General features: G+C 36.1%; 2 protein-coding genes across 3 annotated transcripts; both read right to left on the bottom strand.

The window, feature by feature from the left end:
• Nucleotides 1–242: 242 nt before the first annotated feature.
• Nucleotides 243–6,389, bottom strand: LOC110620383 (mitogen-activated protein kinase kinase kinase ANP1). 2 transcript variants are annotated; one of them, XM_021764095.2, is made up of 17 exons: nucleotides 5,947–6,389; nucleotides 5,551–5,592; nucleotides 4,991–5,056; nucleotides 4,783–4,893; nucleotides 4,630–4,710; nucleotides 4,455–4,532; nucleotides 4,289–4,371; nucleotides 3,405–3,486; nucleotides 3,231–3,331; nucleotides 2,927–2,966; nucleotides 2,666–2,725; nucleotides 2,527–2,576; nucleotides 2,240–2,450; nucleotides 1,901–2,083; nucleotides 1,461–1,804; nucleotides 1,306–1,373; nucleotides 243–658 (listed from the first exon to the last, which is right to left on the bottom strand). In XM_021764095.2, exons 1-17 carry the CDS (start codon nucleotides 6,220–6,222, stop codon nucleotides 555–557), a joined length of 1,980 nt encoding a protein of 659 aa, XP_021619787.1. In that variant the 5' UTR covers nucleotides 6,223–6,389; the 3' UTR covers nucleotides 243–554. The 2 variants fall into 2 exon arrangements, with proteins under 2 accessions (XP_021619787.1, XP_021619785.1); XM_021764093.2 differs by having other exon boundaries at nucleotides 1,901–2,104.
• A 1,171-nt stretch (nucleotides 6,390–7,560) lies between these two features.
• LOC110621574 (putative UDP-glucuronate:xylan alpha-glucuronosyltransferase 4) lies at nucleotides 7,561–10,516 on the bottom strand. Its single transcript, XM_021765844.2, has 2 exons — nucleotides 9,784–10,516; nucleotides 7,561–8,584 (listed from the first exon to the last, which is right to left on the bottom strand). Exons 1-2 carry the CDS (start codon nucleotides 10,514–10,516, stop codon nucleotides 7,659–7,661), a joined length of 1,659 nt encoding a protein of 552 aa, XP_021621536.1. The 3' UTR covers nucleotides 7,561–7,658.
• Nucleotides 10,517–17,057: the final 6,541 nt, after the last annotated feature.

Consider the following 17,057-nt stretch of genomic DNA (forward strand, 5'->3'; position numbering starts at 1 on the left):
ATTTTAAAATAATTATATTAAATATTTTTATGTAGATTTGTATATTCATTACTATGCACAAATCCAGATATAAATACTTAATCAATAATTGTTAAGCTCATTGTCGTATGAGGTCAAAATTATATTATACTCACAAATGAACAATGAAGGGTAAATTCTCTGCATAATGATTTCGTCTGGTGCACAAAATAATTTCTGTGTTCCTATATAATCAAACTATTCAATGAAACACTTGTAAGAAATGCACAACCATTAAGAATAAAATTTCATAAGCTTATCAATCATTCTTGATCATAATTATTGTACATTGATTCACTGGTTACAAACTTGAGAAACATGTTCCATCCCCCTCAAAAAGAAAAAGGAAAAGCAAACCTTTCTTTTTTAATCTCCAAACATGACCTTTCTTTTATACAAATTCTGTATATAATGGGCACCAAACACTGCCCAGTATTCAGGCAGAGCTAGCACACTTTTCACCCTATGCAATAGTTTTACCACTCAGAACAACTGCAGCTCTGTTGTTTTTAACTCCTCACAATAGAAATAACCATTCATTTGCCTGGAGATGCAAATCTTGTCCGCTCTCTCTGCCGGTTCAAAGCTCGATCTTTTGGGGAAGATGTTTTACTTCCCACACCTGCTTGCCGCATCATCTCTGCAAACACAATTTTCAGAATCATTAATCATTCTAGTCACAAATAAGAAATAAGCAAGGGAAACTGGATTCTTTTTCTTTTACTTCAGATAAATGTGATGCAGAAGAAATACATAGGATAAAAAATCTTGTGTAAACACAAGTATCATACTCTGAATTCCACACTCTCTAGTAGACATTTAAAGCTTCGAGACTGTGTATGCATATAACATAAGAATAAATCAATTTTAGTTGAGTGTTTTCTCTTAGCATAAAATATCAAATGTGAATTCATCTCTTTAGAGAGTCAATGTATTTAGAATTTCTGCAAGAACTTTTGTCGATATAGCATCAAAATAATTTCTGATATGCATGTAATTTTATAAGATGCATCTTGCACATTACAACACAAGTTCACATTAAGACAAAGCTAACTTAATAGATCTACACATATTATAACATCTGAAATCATAACTAAGAAGAATGTTGAAACTGCAATTCAGCTAAAACAACCTATGAAGAGTTGAAGACTGTGATTTGCCAATTTCTCAAGCAGTATGCTCGGAAGACTCATATAGTAAAACACAAAATTGACTTTTAAAACAGAGAATGGTACAAGAAACAAATTTAGCCAGCACTATGAAATATAAAAAAAGAATCTAGATAACCTCTCTTTCTCTCCAGCTCTTGGTCAAGTTCTTCTTTCCACTTCTTCTGTCTATCAGAAAAGCTCACACTGTAAATAACAAAATATCCAATTTCAGATTACTCCCAAATCTTTCATCAGAGTGGACTAAAAAACTGAACCGACTAATGGACTAACCTTGGGCTACTTGATTCTGATGGATCATTAACTATAAGCCCTTTGTGATCATTGTCCTGATACTGAGGTGATGAATTGTCCTCTGAAGATTGATCACTTGCATTGCCAGCATTTGGTACACACCTAATAGTACTCCTAGGGCTTCCATTACTAACAGCATCAGTTGCTGCAGATGGGGTTCCAACAGGGGCTCGACTGGGAGATCTGCTTTTGGGAGGTAATTTCAAGTAATTTGGAGGAGTTTCATCACGTGAATTCTCTGCAAAGTTTGGAGAGCAAATTGCATTCAAACTGTTGTAGAACTCTTCCAACAAAGGTGTTTGCAACTTCTTCAGTTCTAAAGCCTGGCACATTAATTATGACAACAGTCTACACTTAATCCAGATATGCAACAGTGAAAATGTAATTGGCTAATTCAATGTTAACAGAAACAGTAGTACCTTCTCATCCAGAAAGGCTGTGATTTTAGACTCTGTAAGTTCATCATCATCCTCAGAGAGTGATGCCCCAGAAGGAAATGAAAGATTACTGTCTCTTTGAACTGGTTGATTAATGTCTAATCTTGTTCCTGCTTGTTCTGGCTCTATACCCTCATCAAATTTGTGCCTCCAATCTCCAGAAGTCTCATGCATCGAATCACAACTCTAATTAAGCACAATTTACCAATCCACGGTAGCTAAATTGTTAATGAATAGAAATAACTAACAATAACACAAGTGATGTCCGCCTTCCTATGAAGACATCTGACTTATGAGAAAGACATGAAAGCAGCTGCTCACCTTTTTAAAGTCATCAGCAATCAAAACAGGACTAATCTTGACTTCACTATTAGTTGTAGCAAAATCATCTCCATCAATTTGACACATATCATCATCATTGTTTGTCCTCCATAAATCCTTGCTCTCCAATAGTTTATTAGGATCAATTGAGCTGCTCAGACTGCCCAAGTTACAGACATCCAATGTGCCACAAGAGACAGATGGCATTTGACTGTAACAAATTAATACTATTGTCAAATAATTCTAAAAGCATCACGCAAGCAAAACATACGATATGTAAAACTTACAGGGTTTCAAGAACTTTGCTGCATGACTGCAGAGGAATTCCAGAAGTTTCCTGATGACAATGGAAATTCCATCATGAAAAACATAACCAGAGAGGAAGTATTGAAAAAAAAGTATGGGATATAGACGAACTATACAAACCATGAAAGGAGTGTGGATAACCGGTTCATATCCTTCATGCCATCCAGTTACAAAGGGATGCTGCATGTAGTTGAAATGAGGATTATCTAATATTGTTAAACCCAAATCTGTACGGCGTCCCTTGGGCAATCACTGCTATTTTTAGAAGTTAAAGAACCATAGGCAATCACTGCTATTTTTAGAAGTTAAAGAACCAAAAGGTTGCCGTAGAAATCAATGTGCTAAATAAGTAAACAAAATATTAATCAAAAATAAAATAACCTGCAGCAACTTAGATGCATCTGCTCTCATGTTTGGTTCCCTGTCAATGGAAATTAAATAAATCAAACATCCAAAGGAAGAGAGAGAAGAAGGGTTTTTGTGAGAAAACTGCTTATTCTAAGAGCTGAAAGTGAACATAGGGATAATTGCAAGACCTGTATTTTTCTAACATTTTAACTACTTTTCACCGTCCCACCACCCCCTATTATTTCACCACAAGCACCTTATTGGTGCTTAAAATTTTAATTTTGATACCATTTAAAACAGATGAGAAGGAATCAAGGAAAAGCAACAAAATCACTACTTTTGCAAGCACTTGAGGAGAAAATCTTTTGCTTCAGCAGAGAGATGTTCTGGGATTTCTGGATGTGACTTTGTCGATCCTATATAGAAGAGGGCAGCAACCTGATGAAACCATTGTTAGTATTGGAAGAAACCTACAAGACAAAAATATCCTAATAGCTAGCAGATTAGGCACCTCTTGATATTGTTGGCTCCAAGGAGGCTTTCCAGTGGCCATCTCTATTACTGTACACCCGACACTCCATATATCAGCAGAGCTAGGAAATATTTATGTGCTATATCAGTAAGGTTCATTATCTCAATCTCAGACATCAAAAATAGTTCTAACTTTTCACATTAATTGTAGATAAGTGGAAAGAACGCTTCAACCACATAAACTGAAATGAAAATCTTATTAAGAGGGTGCCAAAAATTGTGCAAAAAGCTACAATGTCAAGAGCAAAATAAAATAACCATCATGACTAGAGCATAATCCAATAAATGGATTCACTTCAAATCTCATACTTTCGTTTTAGATTTCTAGATAGTTGAAACACAATTGGATTGTGCAATGCATTTTTGTGAGGAAGGACCTGACGAAAAACAAGCCTGAGAAGATCGAAAAAACCTCTCGGCAGCCCTCAAAATTAACATTTTAGATTTCTCGAAACACAATTGGATTGTGCATGCATTTTTGTGAGGAAGGACCTGATGAAAAACAAGCCTGAGAAGTTTATGGATGAAAAAGATTCAAAAAAGATCGAAAAAACCTCTCGGCAGCCCTCAAAATTAACATTTTAGATTTCTCGAAACACACTTGGATTGTGCAAAGCACTTTTGTGAGGAAGGAAATGAAAAAAAACATGGCACTAGAAATTTATCATTTGGCAAAAAAAAGCGTGCAATTCTAGATACTCTCACCTTTACAGTACATTATCTTATTATCAACAAAGCTTCCTTGGTATTGAAATTCAGAAAAGAAGTCTAATAACATGGCAACAACAAAGAAGCATCAATATATTCAAAAAATAAGTAGCATGCATGTAACATTTAAATACTTAAGAAACCTAATTTTCTTACAAGCTATGCCCAGTCTGCAGAATGACTTCTGGAGCCATCCAATACGGAGTGCCCTTCATTGACTTGGCACCGGAAATGGTGGCCTGCAGCAATTATCTGGATATTACTTTCTACAAAATCCAAATAAAAGTATATATGGACAGAAAATGGAGAGAAAAGAGCATACCAGCTCAACGACTTGTTTTGATGCACCAAAATCTGCAAGTTTAATGCATCCCTTATTATCAACAAGGATGTTGGCCCCCTGAAAGCAGATAAAGAAGGCATATTACTAACTAAATCAAGAAGATGAGAAAAAGGATAAGACCATCAAGTATCATAGAATGGGGATCTAAAAGCACCTTAATGTCCCTGTGCATGATTCCATTATTGTGTAAATACTCCAATCCCAGCAGCAATTGCTTTGTGTATGTTTTTATAACCTACACAACCAATTATGACACAAGATTATACCAGGTTGCCTAATACGCATGATTTAAGTTGGCAACACTTACCGCCTCAGGGAAGGGTCCAAATTTCCCCAAAAGAGAAGATATTGATCCCCCTGGAACAAATTCAAGCAGAATGTTTAAGGTTTCCTCCTCCTTATCTGTACCCAAATATCTCTGAAGATTTAAAAAAAAAAAAAGGCATACAGAGTCAAGAATAGTGGTATGCATCACCAATTCAGTGGATAAACAGAAAATAATATTTGTTACTCACAACAATGTTGGGATGAGAAAGATTCTTCAGGAGCTTCACTTCTTCCTCAAGCTCCCTAACTTGAGCCTAATCATATCAATAATGTAGTTAAGTGAAATCAACCATATTTCTCCATAAATTAAGAGAGAGAAAACTAATATAAAAAAACTTTGCATGGGTCTAGGACCATAAATTTTGTAAGAGGGAAAAAAAACTCAGCAATACATTGATAAAAAAAAATTGCAAAAGTAAGTCAAATTAAACCTCAGAATCTTGCGATTTCTATATGCGTAAGAATTAAGTAAAGTAAAAGGTCCTCGCTTAATCAGGCAGAAAAAAACTATTGGTATTGGTTGAGATTGTTCTGCAAAATCTAGTAATCATCAACATGTAGATAAGACAATAATGCCACTATAATACAAAGAGCACAATTAATTCTCTCCCTGCTTACTAAAATGATGAAGTTGAGAAGTCTCCTCAACGAGAAGCAACTGAGATAAGATTGTGGAAAAAGGAGATATGCACAAGATTCACCAATCATTGAAATGAGACTGACACAATTAATTATGATAAATTCCTACCTGTGCTTTCTCCCTTGTAGCGCCATTAGCTGCAATCAACACCTATAAAGGAACAGAAACAAGTTAAACCCGAAATGAACACTGACTTTAGCCCCGTCTCTGAGTCCAAAGTATGAAATAATAAATTCCCAAAACCAATAAGAAACTGAAGTTATAATATTACAAAATCCATTTAAAACACAGACAACTAATTATCAGAAACCTAAACCAAAACCCAACTAGAAATAATGAAGAAAAGCACAATCTAAAGCCCATACCATAATCACCTAAATGAGATCAATCAAATCCCATTTCAAGAATCACGCAACAAAGCCTGTAACCCATACAGAATCATAAAGCAAACAGTAGAACAAATTCAAAAAATAACTTCCAAATTGAGAAAAAAAAAAGGGTAACCTGCTTCACTGCCAAGAGCTCCCCAGAATCAAGATTCATGCCCATGTAAACATGGCCAAATGCACCGCAACCGATCAACTCCCCTTTGCGATATCGGATAGGAGGCGCCATTGAAAGTGATGGAGAAGAGGGCTTGGAGAAGATTCTGGATTTGCGAATGCAAGAATTCAACTTTTCCACCAGGTTTCCTGTCAATGGATTAATGCCGTAGTCTTGATTATCTGGGAGTGGCCGGAACACTATTGATCGCCTGACTGATCCCAGAAACTCTTGCATTATTGAAGAAGGTGAATGTGAGAGAGAGAGAGAGAAAGAGAGATTGGTGGGTAATTGAGGAGTGGGGTGTTCTATTTTGGTCGGCAAAAGAGTAAGAAAATGGAGTTTGAGAGAGAGGAGGGAAAAAGTTGGGTAGATTCTTTTTTGAAAGTGTAGAAATTGAAAAATAAAAGCAAAATACAGGGTATGACTTACCATTATTTCACATTTACCCATTTAATTATGCAGGATTTTTTTTTTTTTTTTTTTGCGTTTTAGGAATTAGCTGCAACTGTTTCAAATTTAATTATTGAAATTTTATCTACAAAATTAAAAATTTTAGTTAATATTATTATTGAAAAAAAAAACTCAAAAAATATTACTCCTATTTTAAAATTGAAATATTAATTAGAATACAATCATATTAAACCGACTCTGATCCTTTTAGCCTATACGAAATTGAGAAGGTAAGGAGTTTTGTCCTTCCCTCGCCTGACGAGCTTGTAGTGGTTGCTTTTCCTTGGCTGTTCCTAAGTGCCTTATGCTTTTTTCTATTTTTTCTCTTTTGTTTCCTCTCTGCCTTTGTTTGTTTTCCTCTTAATCTTGTTACGTCTCTTCTCCTAAGCTTTCTTATGGTTGTTTTCTAGTTGTGAAGGAGATAGCAGACATCGACGAGATAGATGTCCTTGTGAAAGGGAAAGCAGCACCGTAGGAAGAGAGATTCAGGTTACCAAGCCATGGGTCCGATTTTGGGTTTAGCTGCTAATTGTTTTTTTTTTTTTTGAGTTCATGGGCTGTTAAGCTTATGGCCTTTTATTTTTATTGCAGTAGCTTCTTAAAATTATAAACCTGTATCTTTGGACCTTTAAATCCTTTATATTACCATGTTTCTTAATAAATGTTTATCTTTAAAAAAATAATAAAATTTATATTTTATTATATTTTGAGAATTAAATGTTAAAATTACTAATAAACTTTAGGCAATAACATGATATTGATTTCTTGACCATGTATAAATTAATGGATTTTCAATGAGATACACTAAATCGATTCACTATTTAATTATAAAATACTACTAATTTAAATCTCATTAATATTTTATAAAATTTATTTTTCTTTGAAATGGGGATGGGATTGGAGATTGGAAGAATAAAATTTGAAATCTCTTAAATTTATTCAGATACATTTACCATCAAATTAAATTTTTTTAGTGCATTTATAAAATATATTTAATGATAAAGACTACTCACATGTATATTTAATCAAAATTCAATCATCTTAATAAAATTTAAAAGTTTTAATTAGTCGATATAAAATTATGAATAATATCTAAATCGAATTTACATAGATTTATATTTTAAATATATAAGATTTTATGTGAATTTTACAGTCATTTGCAGTAGTGATTCATATATACCTCTCTCCATAAGGTGACAAATTAGACTGATGATTAATTATCAAATTAAGAGACGTTGTCTTGGATCTCTGGCCTTGATCTTCCAATGCCCATCAGATAAATTTGCTCTCTTAGCAATCCCTCTCCACTTCCTTATCCTGGCATCCATTTGCCTGGTTAACCCACAATATTTCTGCAATTTCTTCGGCATAGCTTCATACACCCGCCACCACCTTCTGTGAGCTGAGTCACTGGCAAAAATCTGACGAGGCAACATATCCCAGTTGCAATCATAATCACTATAACACATCCATGGCTTCCATCCCAACAAATGAATACTATAAATGTCGGCTGGGATCTCATGATTTTTGTTCCCTTTTCCTTGGAAGACCTTAAGATGATTCAGCTTTGAAGGCAACCTATGCCACCATGTAAAGGCTTCATTAAGAAACCCTTGATCACCACCATTGTAAGAAGTTAACTTATAAGTCTTGGACATCAGATCTTTGAACATGCACGTCGATGGCTCTATCACCAGGATTCCAGAGTTGAACAACATCTTGTCATTTGCAGAAGCTGATAATTGTGGGTAATAAAAGAAGGAATCCATTTTTTTAAGAACTATGATATCTGAATCTATGAAAATAACTTTGTCATAATCTGTTAATTCCCAAACTCGAAGCTTGCTATAGTTCCATTCATTATATGAGCCCTTTCTAGCATAAGGGTTTCTGATGGGTTCTATCAACCTGGTTTTCCACCCAGCAGCTCTTAAACCTCGAAGAGACTTCGGAGTTATCGAGGAGTCGTGGAGTAAGACAAGGTCTTTGGTAGATTTGGTTTGATTTATACTTTGAGCCAAAGCTAGTGCTCCACAGACATAAGCTTCTGAGGAATGGAGGACTGTTACATAGGCAACCCTTTCGTACGCGCTCTGGTTGTACGTGCCCGTTGAAAATGCAAGTAATTTTTTCCAAACTTCTTGGCCTGCGTATGCCAATAAAATATTAATAAAGCATAATATATAATATTCAATTATTACTGAAGGAAATGCAAATTTCTTACCATTTGAATATGATTAAAGGTACAATATTTAATTAACATCTTATATTAATTCATTTTAAAGTATAACAATTAGATTTAAAAACAAAAATAAATTATAGTATTTAAAAATAAATTAGCATGTACTTGTATTTCCAACTGATTAGCTATTAATATGTTATGACCGCATATTGTCTCTGCACTGATGGCAAGCGTCCGTCAGCCAACCATAGCATATTATTGGTTGATATTTTTCTCATGCATTAAGATGTTGCCATTATATAAATACATACGCTTGAATTTGTTCAAATTTGTTCGGTACAAAAATAATGATACGTTTTATGTGTTGAACCGTACAATTTAATTAATCAAGTCAACTCCGTTCGGTCTGGTGGTTGACTCATGTAATATATTCGAACTTGAGATTCAATATTTGAGACTTAAGAATTGACGACCGTAAGCTGTTATGCTCTCGAGACTCTAGAGTCTTGGTGCACGCGTGGAGTGTCGAGAAGGTGGTGTAATCTCGATATCGCCGGGTGGAAAGTTAGAGGAAAAAGAGGAGAGACAAATCAGAGCAACAAAGAGCAATGAAAAATAGTGGATCGTGGTTAACTCATTTAAAAAAAATAGACTATCAGCGATGAAAAATTTCAACGTTCATTCCTTACTAATACTTGCATACTTTTTACTATGTAAAATAATTTTTATTACAAAACATAATAGAGCCATTATAAACAGTTTTTTTTTTAATTTCAATTAATTTGATATATAAATTAATTTATACACTAAAATATTTTGTATTTTTTAAAATGTATAGATTGTAATAGAAAAATATGCCTTTAATTACTTGCTAAATAGAAAAAAAAAACTTATCTAGACTCAATTAATTATCATAAATTTAGTATACAAATATATGGATCTCTCTAATTTTATTGAGAAACCTATTTATATTTAATTCTATTATGAATCGGATTTATGCAAAAATTACCCACAAATGGTATGTTGGTCATCAAAATTCCAACAACTCAGTTTTCCCATTTGCGTTTTGAAGCATTCCCAGATTTTTTTTTTTTAAAGCAAATTTTAATTGATTGCCATTAACACAAATAAACTGTGACTAAACCAAGTCATTATAATTTTACCTGTCTCTGCAAATGGTGGAGCAATCTGGCATGATCCAACGGGCATTACCATCTTATGCTTCAGCTTCTTTAGTTCAGGCTTGTACACCCAATGATCACCTATACGAGTCAACAGATCATCACATCTGAAAATTTCTTGCATGGGTCCACAAGACCCTATAAACACAACGTACACCGGCCGTTCACTTTCCGCCGGCTTCTTCACAAACCCATTCGCCACCGCAAGATTAGCCACCACCAAATTCACTTGCAGCCTCCACACATCTCTAATCCCCTCCTTCTCTGTTGCTCCTTCATCACCACCACAAGGGACCCTAGCTACGATCACATCTAAGCCAAGGTAATTTTCCAGTCTCGGCATGGGAATCTCCGGGCACTGTGGTGCGCCCCACTTTTGCTCTTCATCTATCCACTCTGGGAAAAAATCATCCCATTTTTTTTCCTTCGAAACAGGCTGGAAATCAACCGACACAGTCTCTGCTAATCCATATGCATCATAAACACTCTTTAAACCATCATCAATATTAACTAAACCGATTTTTATTTTCTGGGTATTGAACTCTTTTGCAAAAAGATCGAACCAGACATCGGAGGGATTGGGCTGGATAGCAGGACCGTAATGGGGTTTTGGCTTGATGGAAAAGAAGGCTAGAAATGTGAGGGCTGCGCAGAGAAAGAAGAGACTGCTAGTTAAGAGTCTTTGAAACGATCTCAGGAGCCTTGAAGAGGCCATTGCAGTTGAGCTCTCCACGTCTGGTTTGAGTATTTATAGAGAAGAAAAGGACTCGAAGACAAGCGGGCAATCGGAATTCTAAATAATTGAGAAGAGAAGAGAAGAGATTCTTTGTTGCATGGTCGCACGTAGCTTTGCAGTTGAACTCACGCTCACCTAATTAATTTTTAAGCGCGTGAATCAAATTAAGTGGGCAAACATTTTGTGCTTGCTTAAATTTTAAACCTTTTCTATATAAAAAAAAAAAAGAAAATGAATTAAAAAAACCTTTTCTATATCAAATATTTTCTATATTTGATAAAAAAAAATATTAAAAGAAAGTGAGGACAATAGCGTACACGCACCACAGATCGCGTGGGGATAAACCTTACTGCCGTGCGGCGTGAGCTATGTTAACACGAAAGCTTCCGTTAATTAGTAAACATCTCCCATCCATGGCAGGTAAATTTCTGTATAGAAACAATTTAGAAAATTAAATATAAATAGTAATTTACAAAAATATCTCTAAATATAGTATTTTACTAATAAGTCTATTTATATATTTTTAAAAACTTGTAGAATATTTTTAAGTTTTGATTTCATTAGACATTTTTAATTCTTTCATTAATTTTCTAAACATATTTCAATACATTCCGTTAATAGATCTCAAATAAAATTAAAACTTAATAATATTATTATTATTATTCAGGGACATTTTTGTAAATGAAGATAATAAAGATAATATATCATAAAGATTTAATTATTCCTTTAATTTGGTATGCAAATTAATGATAAATATCAATACAGTTGTAAATATGGCCCACAAGTATCCCCTTATTTTTATAGTTTGACTTTTCTTGTTAATATGTTTGTTTATTTTGGTCGATAGAATGTCACAAGCATTGAAATTCTTTTAATTTTTTTATAATTATTTTTATTTAATATATTTAAACTTATTAATATATATTTCATATTAAGAAAAAAAGAGAAGAGAGAAGAGAGAGGAGAGACGCGGTTGTCGATATCGAGAGCCCGCAGGGGTTTGTAAGGGTAGTTTTGTCTTTGTTGTGATTTTGTAGCGGCCGTGTGTTTGAATTTTTTTTTTTCCTACCTTCGGGTAAGAGAGGTTCTTTTTGTGGCTTTGACACTTTCGTCCTCTGATTTTCCTTCGACGGGCAGACATGTTCTTGTAGGCTTGCTTTGTCTTGTTGTGTTGTCTTTGAAGGTTTTCACTTGTTGACAATGAGAGGTGATGAACGCCGTGTCTCATTATTTTTAGGTAAAACTGAAATCAAGAAAACAGTGTTGGCCTAAAATTTTATGGATATGAGATTTTGAGTTTTGGTTACTTGATCGTTCGCGAGTTTAGGTTTGACAAGAAGGAATTCAGTCCAATGATATGACGTGATGAAAAATAGCAGGTCTAGTCACTTCACAGTTCTGTCCGTATACGTGTCGGAGAGAATTAAATTGATATCTGACAGAGAGAAAGAGGTTTGACACTTTCGTGCGTACGAACTGCGTGATAAAGACAGGTGACACTATAGCATAAAAATTGTTAAATAACGTCACTAGCAAATAAAAAGAAAGAGGTCTGACACTTTCGTGCTTACGAACTGCTTGATAAAATCAGGTAACACTATAACGTAAAAATCGTTAAACAACATCACTAGTAAATAAAACAAAAGGAATAAAAATAAGAGAACACAGGCTAAACTTAAAAAATTTTATTATCTGAACTTCAAAACATAGAAAATGTACCGTGAACTTTTTGATTTTATTTGTCTTAACGGTGATGGCCCTGTTTTCGTTCTTTGTAGAAGGATCTTTGCTCTTCAGCATTCGCTGCTCGGATCGCACCGCTACGCTTATTGAGTAACGCTTCCATAAGCCGATGACTGGTTGAGCCTGCTCCACCTCTTTCTATGCAGCGAGTATTCTTCTTTTCGATGCTATTTCTGTCCAGTCGATCTATTCAAGATTTCTGGCGTTACATGCATGTCTCTGATTTTGCTTTTACTATTTTTCGATAGAGATTGTGGTGCCAGATTTGAATTTTGCTGCTTGTCGGTAGTCTTGCCCGTTGGGTGCTACGGTTCTCAGGCGGTGGATCAGTGGTTCTACATGCTGGGTGCGCTGGTCTAGTCAATTTGGAGAATATTTGTGGGCTTAGGTTTAGGGCTTGAGTTTGAGCCGTGATTGGTTGCTGTCTTTCTTGAGTTATTGGGTTGGATATTCCTCTTTCTCGATATATAATTAGCAGTCTTGAAAATGCAAGTTTTATTGCATTGTAAAAATATATATATTCCATATTTTTTCATAATATAATGGCATGCTTATACGTTTGCCAAGATGGAGGATGAAGTTGAATGAGAAATTTGTCTTCCTCGTGTTGAAGCCGAATTTATCATATTAAGATTTTAAATTTTAATTTTAATTATTTGAATAAATAAGACAAATTAATTATAAATAATTTTTATTTAATTAATCTAAAAATATGAAAACTTAAATTTAAACTATAGAATTGATACTTCATAACAATCGCTCAAAATAAGTTATGAATTGTTATCGCAAGACAGAGTCACGTGACAAGTAGGAAATGCAGTCCAATCCAAGAAAAAGAAGACTTGGACACCTTAACACTTGGATCACCATTAAAACTGTCCCCCTCTCTTGATAAGACGAGTCACAACATGAAGTTATCATTAGCAAGCACAATTCAGCATATCCACATTACATTTATAATCACGGGGATTACCAATATATTAGTTGGCGATGCCCCATATCAAACAGTTGACCATATCACCGCTGGATTATCGAAAAATATCATATTCATTTCCATTTTATTACAGTATAAAATGAAAAAAAATCACGAAGGTAAAGGTGTGTTGTTCTTTTACACAAAAACTCTAACCAATTCATTACATTTATTCTCTTCTTCAGTATACTGACTTGAACGTTGGAGTGACTGTCGTGGACACCTACCACCACCTCACGTTCTCCCCTTTACAGGTTCTGTCCAATCATAATGCAGCTCCATTCTAGCCACATCATCAATCTAATCTCTGCAACCTCATTTGGTTCCACTGCTGAAAAATCCCTTGAATCCTCTCTATTCATTTGGATTACGTCCAATCTCCTACTCATTTTCTCAAAGAGAAACCCCTCTCTCCTTTCACTCTCTAATGGCCGGTAATTCGCAAGCCGCTACTAACGAGGGTGTCATCGTTTCTTCCACCCCTAACAATAGAGAAAACACGCTCACAGTGGTTAATGAAGCAGACTTCAATAATTTAAACAACGAACAGATACTCCAATACATCCAAAGGCTGCAGGCTACCCTCGGTTAGTATAAGGCTCAGGAAGAGGCATCAAACATGACTCCTAGAAGAAGGAAAGAAGCCTCTGTAGATATCCCAAGGGCTCGAACAGAAGCGGTCAAAATGCAGGCTAAGGGAAAGGCCGAGTCTGAAGATGAATCAGACGAAGCTCCAAAATGTATTAATTGGAAGCTAGTATGAGCCGTGCAAAGGTATCAAAAGGAACAAGAGGAGGATTTCGGACTAGAAGGTGCTTTGCCTCTTTCGAAAAAAATCTTAAAATCTTAGCAGAAATATTTCTCACCAAGTTCAAGCTGCCTAGCTTGAACAAGTATGGCAGAATGACAGACCCCAGAAGCCACCTGACAATTTTCAGGATGACCATGTAGCATTAGGATGTCAACGATTTTGTGTTGTGTCGGGTGTTTCCATCAATACTCATAGGTTTGGCTCAGAAATGGTACTAACATCTGATCCATGTTTAATTCAAAACATTACACAGTTTGGCATGTTATTTAAATCCGGATTTATTACTTGTATACCTCCTAAAAAGCTTTTTTCTGACTTGTAGAAGATCCGCCAGGGAGAGGGCAAGCCTTTAAGAAGTTCTATCTCATGTTTCAATGTTGAAGCCATACAGGTGAAAGAGTTAAATCATGAGATAGCATGTGAAGCATTAAAAAAAAGGAACCCGCAATGTCAAATTCAAGAATTCCTTAATTAAAAATCCAACCGCGACGTATCAACAATTAATAGACAAAGGCCAGAAGTATATCAGGTTGGATGATGAAATCCAAGCATTAAAAGAAGACAAAAGGGCGTGTCAAAAGCAAAGTCAAAGGTCCAAGAGGCGAGGACATGAAGAAGATCGCAGGAGTTATCCCATCTCCCGAAGGAGGGATGATCAAAGTAAGTATAATAATTATACTCCATTAAATAACTTATGAACTCGTATTTATAATAAAGAAATCAAGTGGCCATCTAAGCTCAATTTCCTAGAAAGCAGAGAAACGAGACAAGACAAAGTATTGTCGCTTCCACGAAGATCATGGTCATATAACAGAAGAATGTCAACAACTAAAGGATGAGATTAAGAGGCTGATAAAGGACGACTGTAATACCCAGCTAGACTCTGGTATCGGAATTCCTACCGTCCGGTGGAACCTCGGATGCCGGAAGTCTTTAGAAGGGGAAAACCATGTTTTATGAAATGTTTTTAATGTATTTCATGCTTTTAAGTGAAAAGGAATTGAGTTTTTAATGAAAAAGACCAAAGGAGGCTTTGCCAGGTTCGGCCGCCGAAAGTTAAGTTCGGCCGCCGAACATGGTAAGGTTTTGGGAGCGCTTTAGGCCTCCGAAAGCCTTGTTTGAGTAAGTCAAGGTTCGGCCGCCGAACCTCATGTTCGGCCGCCGAACATGCATGAGATGTGGGGGCACGTTAGGCCGCCGAAAGGTGACAGAACCAGCCCTATAAAGGACCCCGTGACCGAAACAGGCGAGGTTTTCTCTCCCATTTCGGCCGACGGTAAGCTTTAGCCCTCCTATGGTCATTTTAGGTGTTTTCCCTCAAATCTTTCAGATTTTAACAAGTTACATCTTGTATTTGAAGAGTTTTAAAGTTTAAGCAAGTTTTGGAGCTTTGAGGTTCAAGAACTCGAATCTCCCCATCTTCGAGCTAGGATCGTTTCTCTCTCGATCTTCAAGAGGTAAGAGCCGATCTCTAGTTCTATATGTGTTTTAAGTAAGTTTTATGCAAGTTTTTGGGGTAGAAATGCATGAGTAGGCTTGTGGAAGTTTATGTTATGTTTATGGGTTTGATGTGCATGTTCTTGAACAATGTGGCTTGCTTGTGTGTTGTAGTTGGGGTATGAGTTAGTTTGAGGCCCCTAGGAGCTTGCATGCTTGTGTATGAGTGTTGTAGAAGAGTTCTATGCATGACTAGGAAGTTTGGGGAAACTTGGAGGCAAGAGGAGCCAAGTTTCTGCCCTTGGCAGAAACCAGGTTCGGCAGCCGAAGGGAGTTTCGGCCGCCGAACATGACTTGTGAGGCAGCTTTAGGCTGCCGAAGCTTGCCCCCGAAAGTTGGAGTTTCGGCTCTGTCCGAGACTTTCGGCCGCCGAAGGTGCCGCCGAACATGCATGAGTTTCGTCTCTGTCTGGGAGTTTCGGCCGCCGAAGGTGCCGCCGAACCTGCCTGACTTTCGGCTCTGGAAGGACTTTCGGCCGCCGAAGGTGCCGCCGAAAGTGCCCTTCCCAGCCTTTTCTTGCATGTTTTCTAGGGATGTTTTGAGGTGTTTTTAGGAGGTTTTTGGGGGTATGTTTAGAGTTATGTTCTTGTTGTTTTGGTGCCTCATTTGAGTCCACCTGTGTAGGTTCGGACCCGAGGACCCGAGACCCCCGGTTGTGAGATAGTCTTTCAGAGTTCGTCGTTAAAGCTTCGGTCACCAGGTGAGTGGGATTATTCCCTAAGTTTTTAAGTAATGAATAAATGAACAAATGAATGAATCTGATAGCATACTCATGCATCATTAATGCCATGCGATGTTTCAGGATGTTTGCATTAGAAATTCACGAATATGTTGCATTGCATAATTTGATGTTGATGTGGATGGTTGTTGGATGATCCATAGTCCTCTGATGTTATGTTATGATGATATGTTATGGACGACCAGCGAGGCCCATTCTACGCCCCTGGTACTATGTAAGAGAAAGTCCAGTGAGGCCCATTCTACGCCCCTGGCACTTTGGAATGTTATGTTATGTTATGTAAGAGAAGGTCCAGTGAGGCCCATTCTACGCCCCTGGAATTTGGAGATGTTGAGGACTAATGGTGACAATACCATCCTTTATGTGATTAAATGTGATGTGTTGCATTTCATGAAAGCATGTAAAGTAAAAGTTATGTTATTTAATGTTATTAATAAAATGAATAATAATATACCTAAAAAGTGTGGAATTAAAGCAAATGTTAATAATAAAATGGAGAATAAAATACCTAAAAATGGAGGAATTAATATCATGTTTTTACTTTTTGCTCACTGGGCTTTTTAGCTCACCCCTCTCCCCTAACCCCAGTCTTGCAGGTGCAGAGTAGATAGAGAAGTCAGCAAGAGTAAGAGAAGTCTCTGTAATAGCATAGAAGTGGACATGGATTAGTTGTAATGTAAAAGTATGTTATGTAATGTAATGTAAGTTTTATAGTGTGCTTGACTAGAGTCTGTTGTAATCCCTTAAATACATGAGA

Source organism: Manihot esculenta, chromosome 8 (assembly GCF_001659605.2).
Source record: "Manihot esculenta cultivar AM560-2 chromosome 8, M.esculenta_v8, whole genome shotgun sequence".
NCBI classification, from domain to species: Eukaryota; Viridiplantae; Streptophyta; class Magnoliopsida; order Malpighiales; family Euphorbiaceae; genus Manihot; species Manihot esculenta.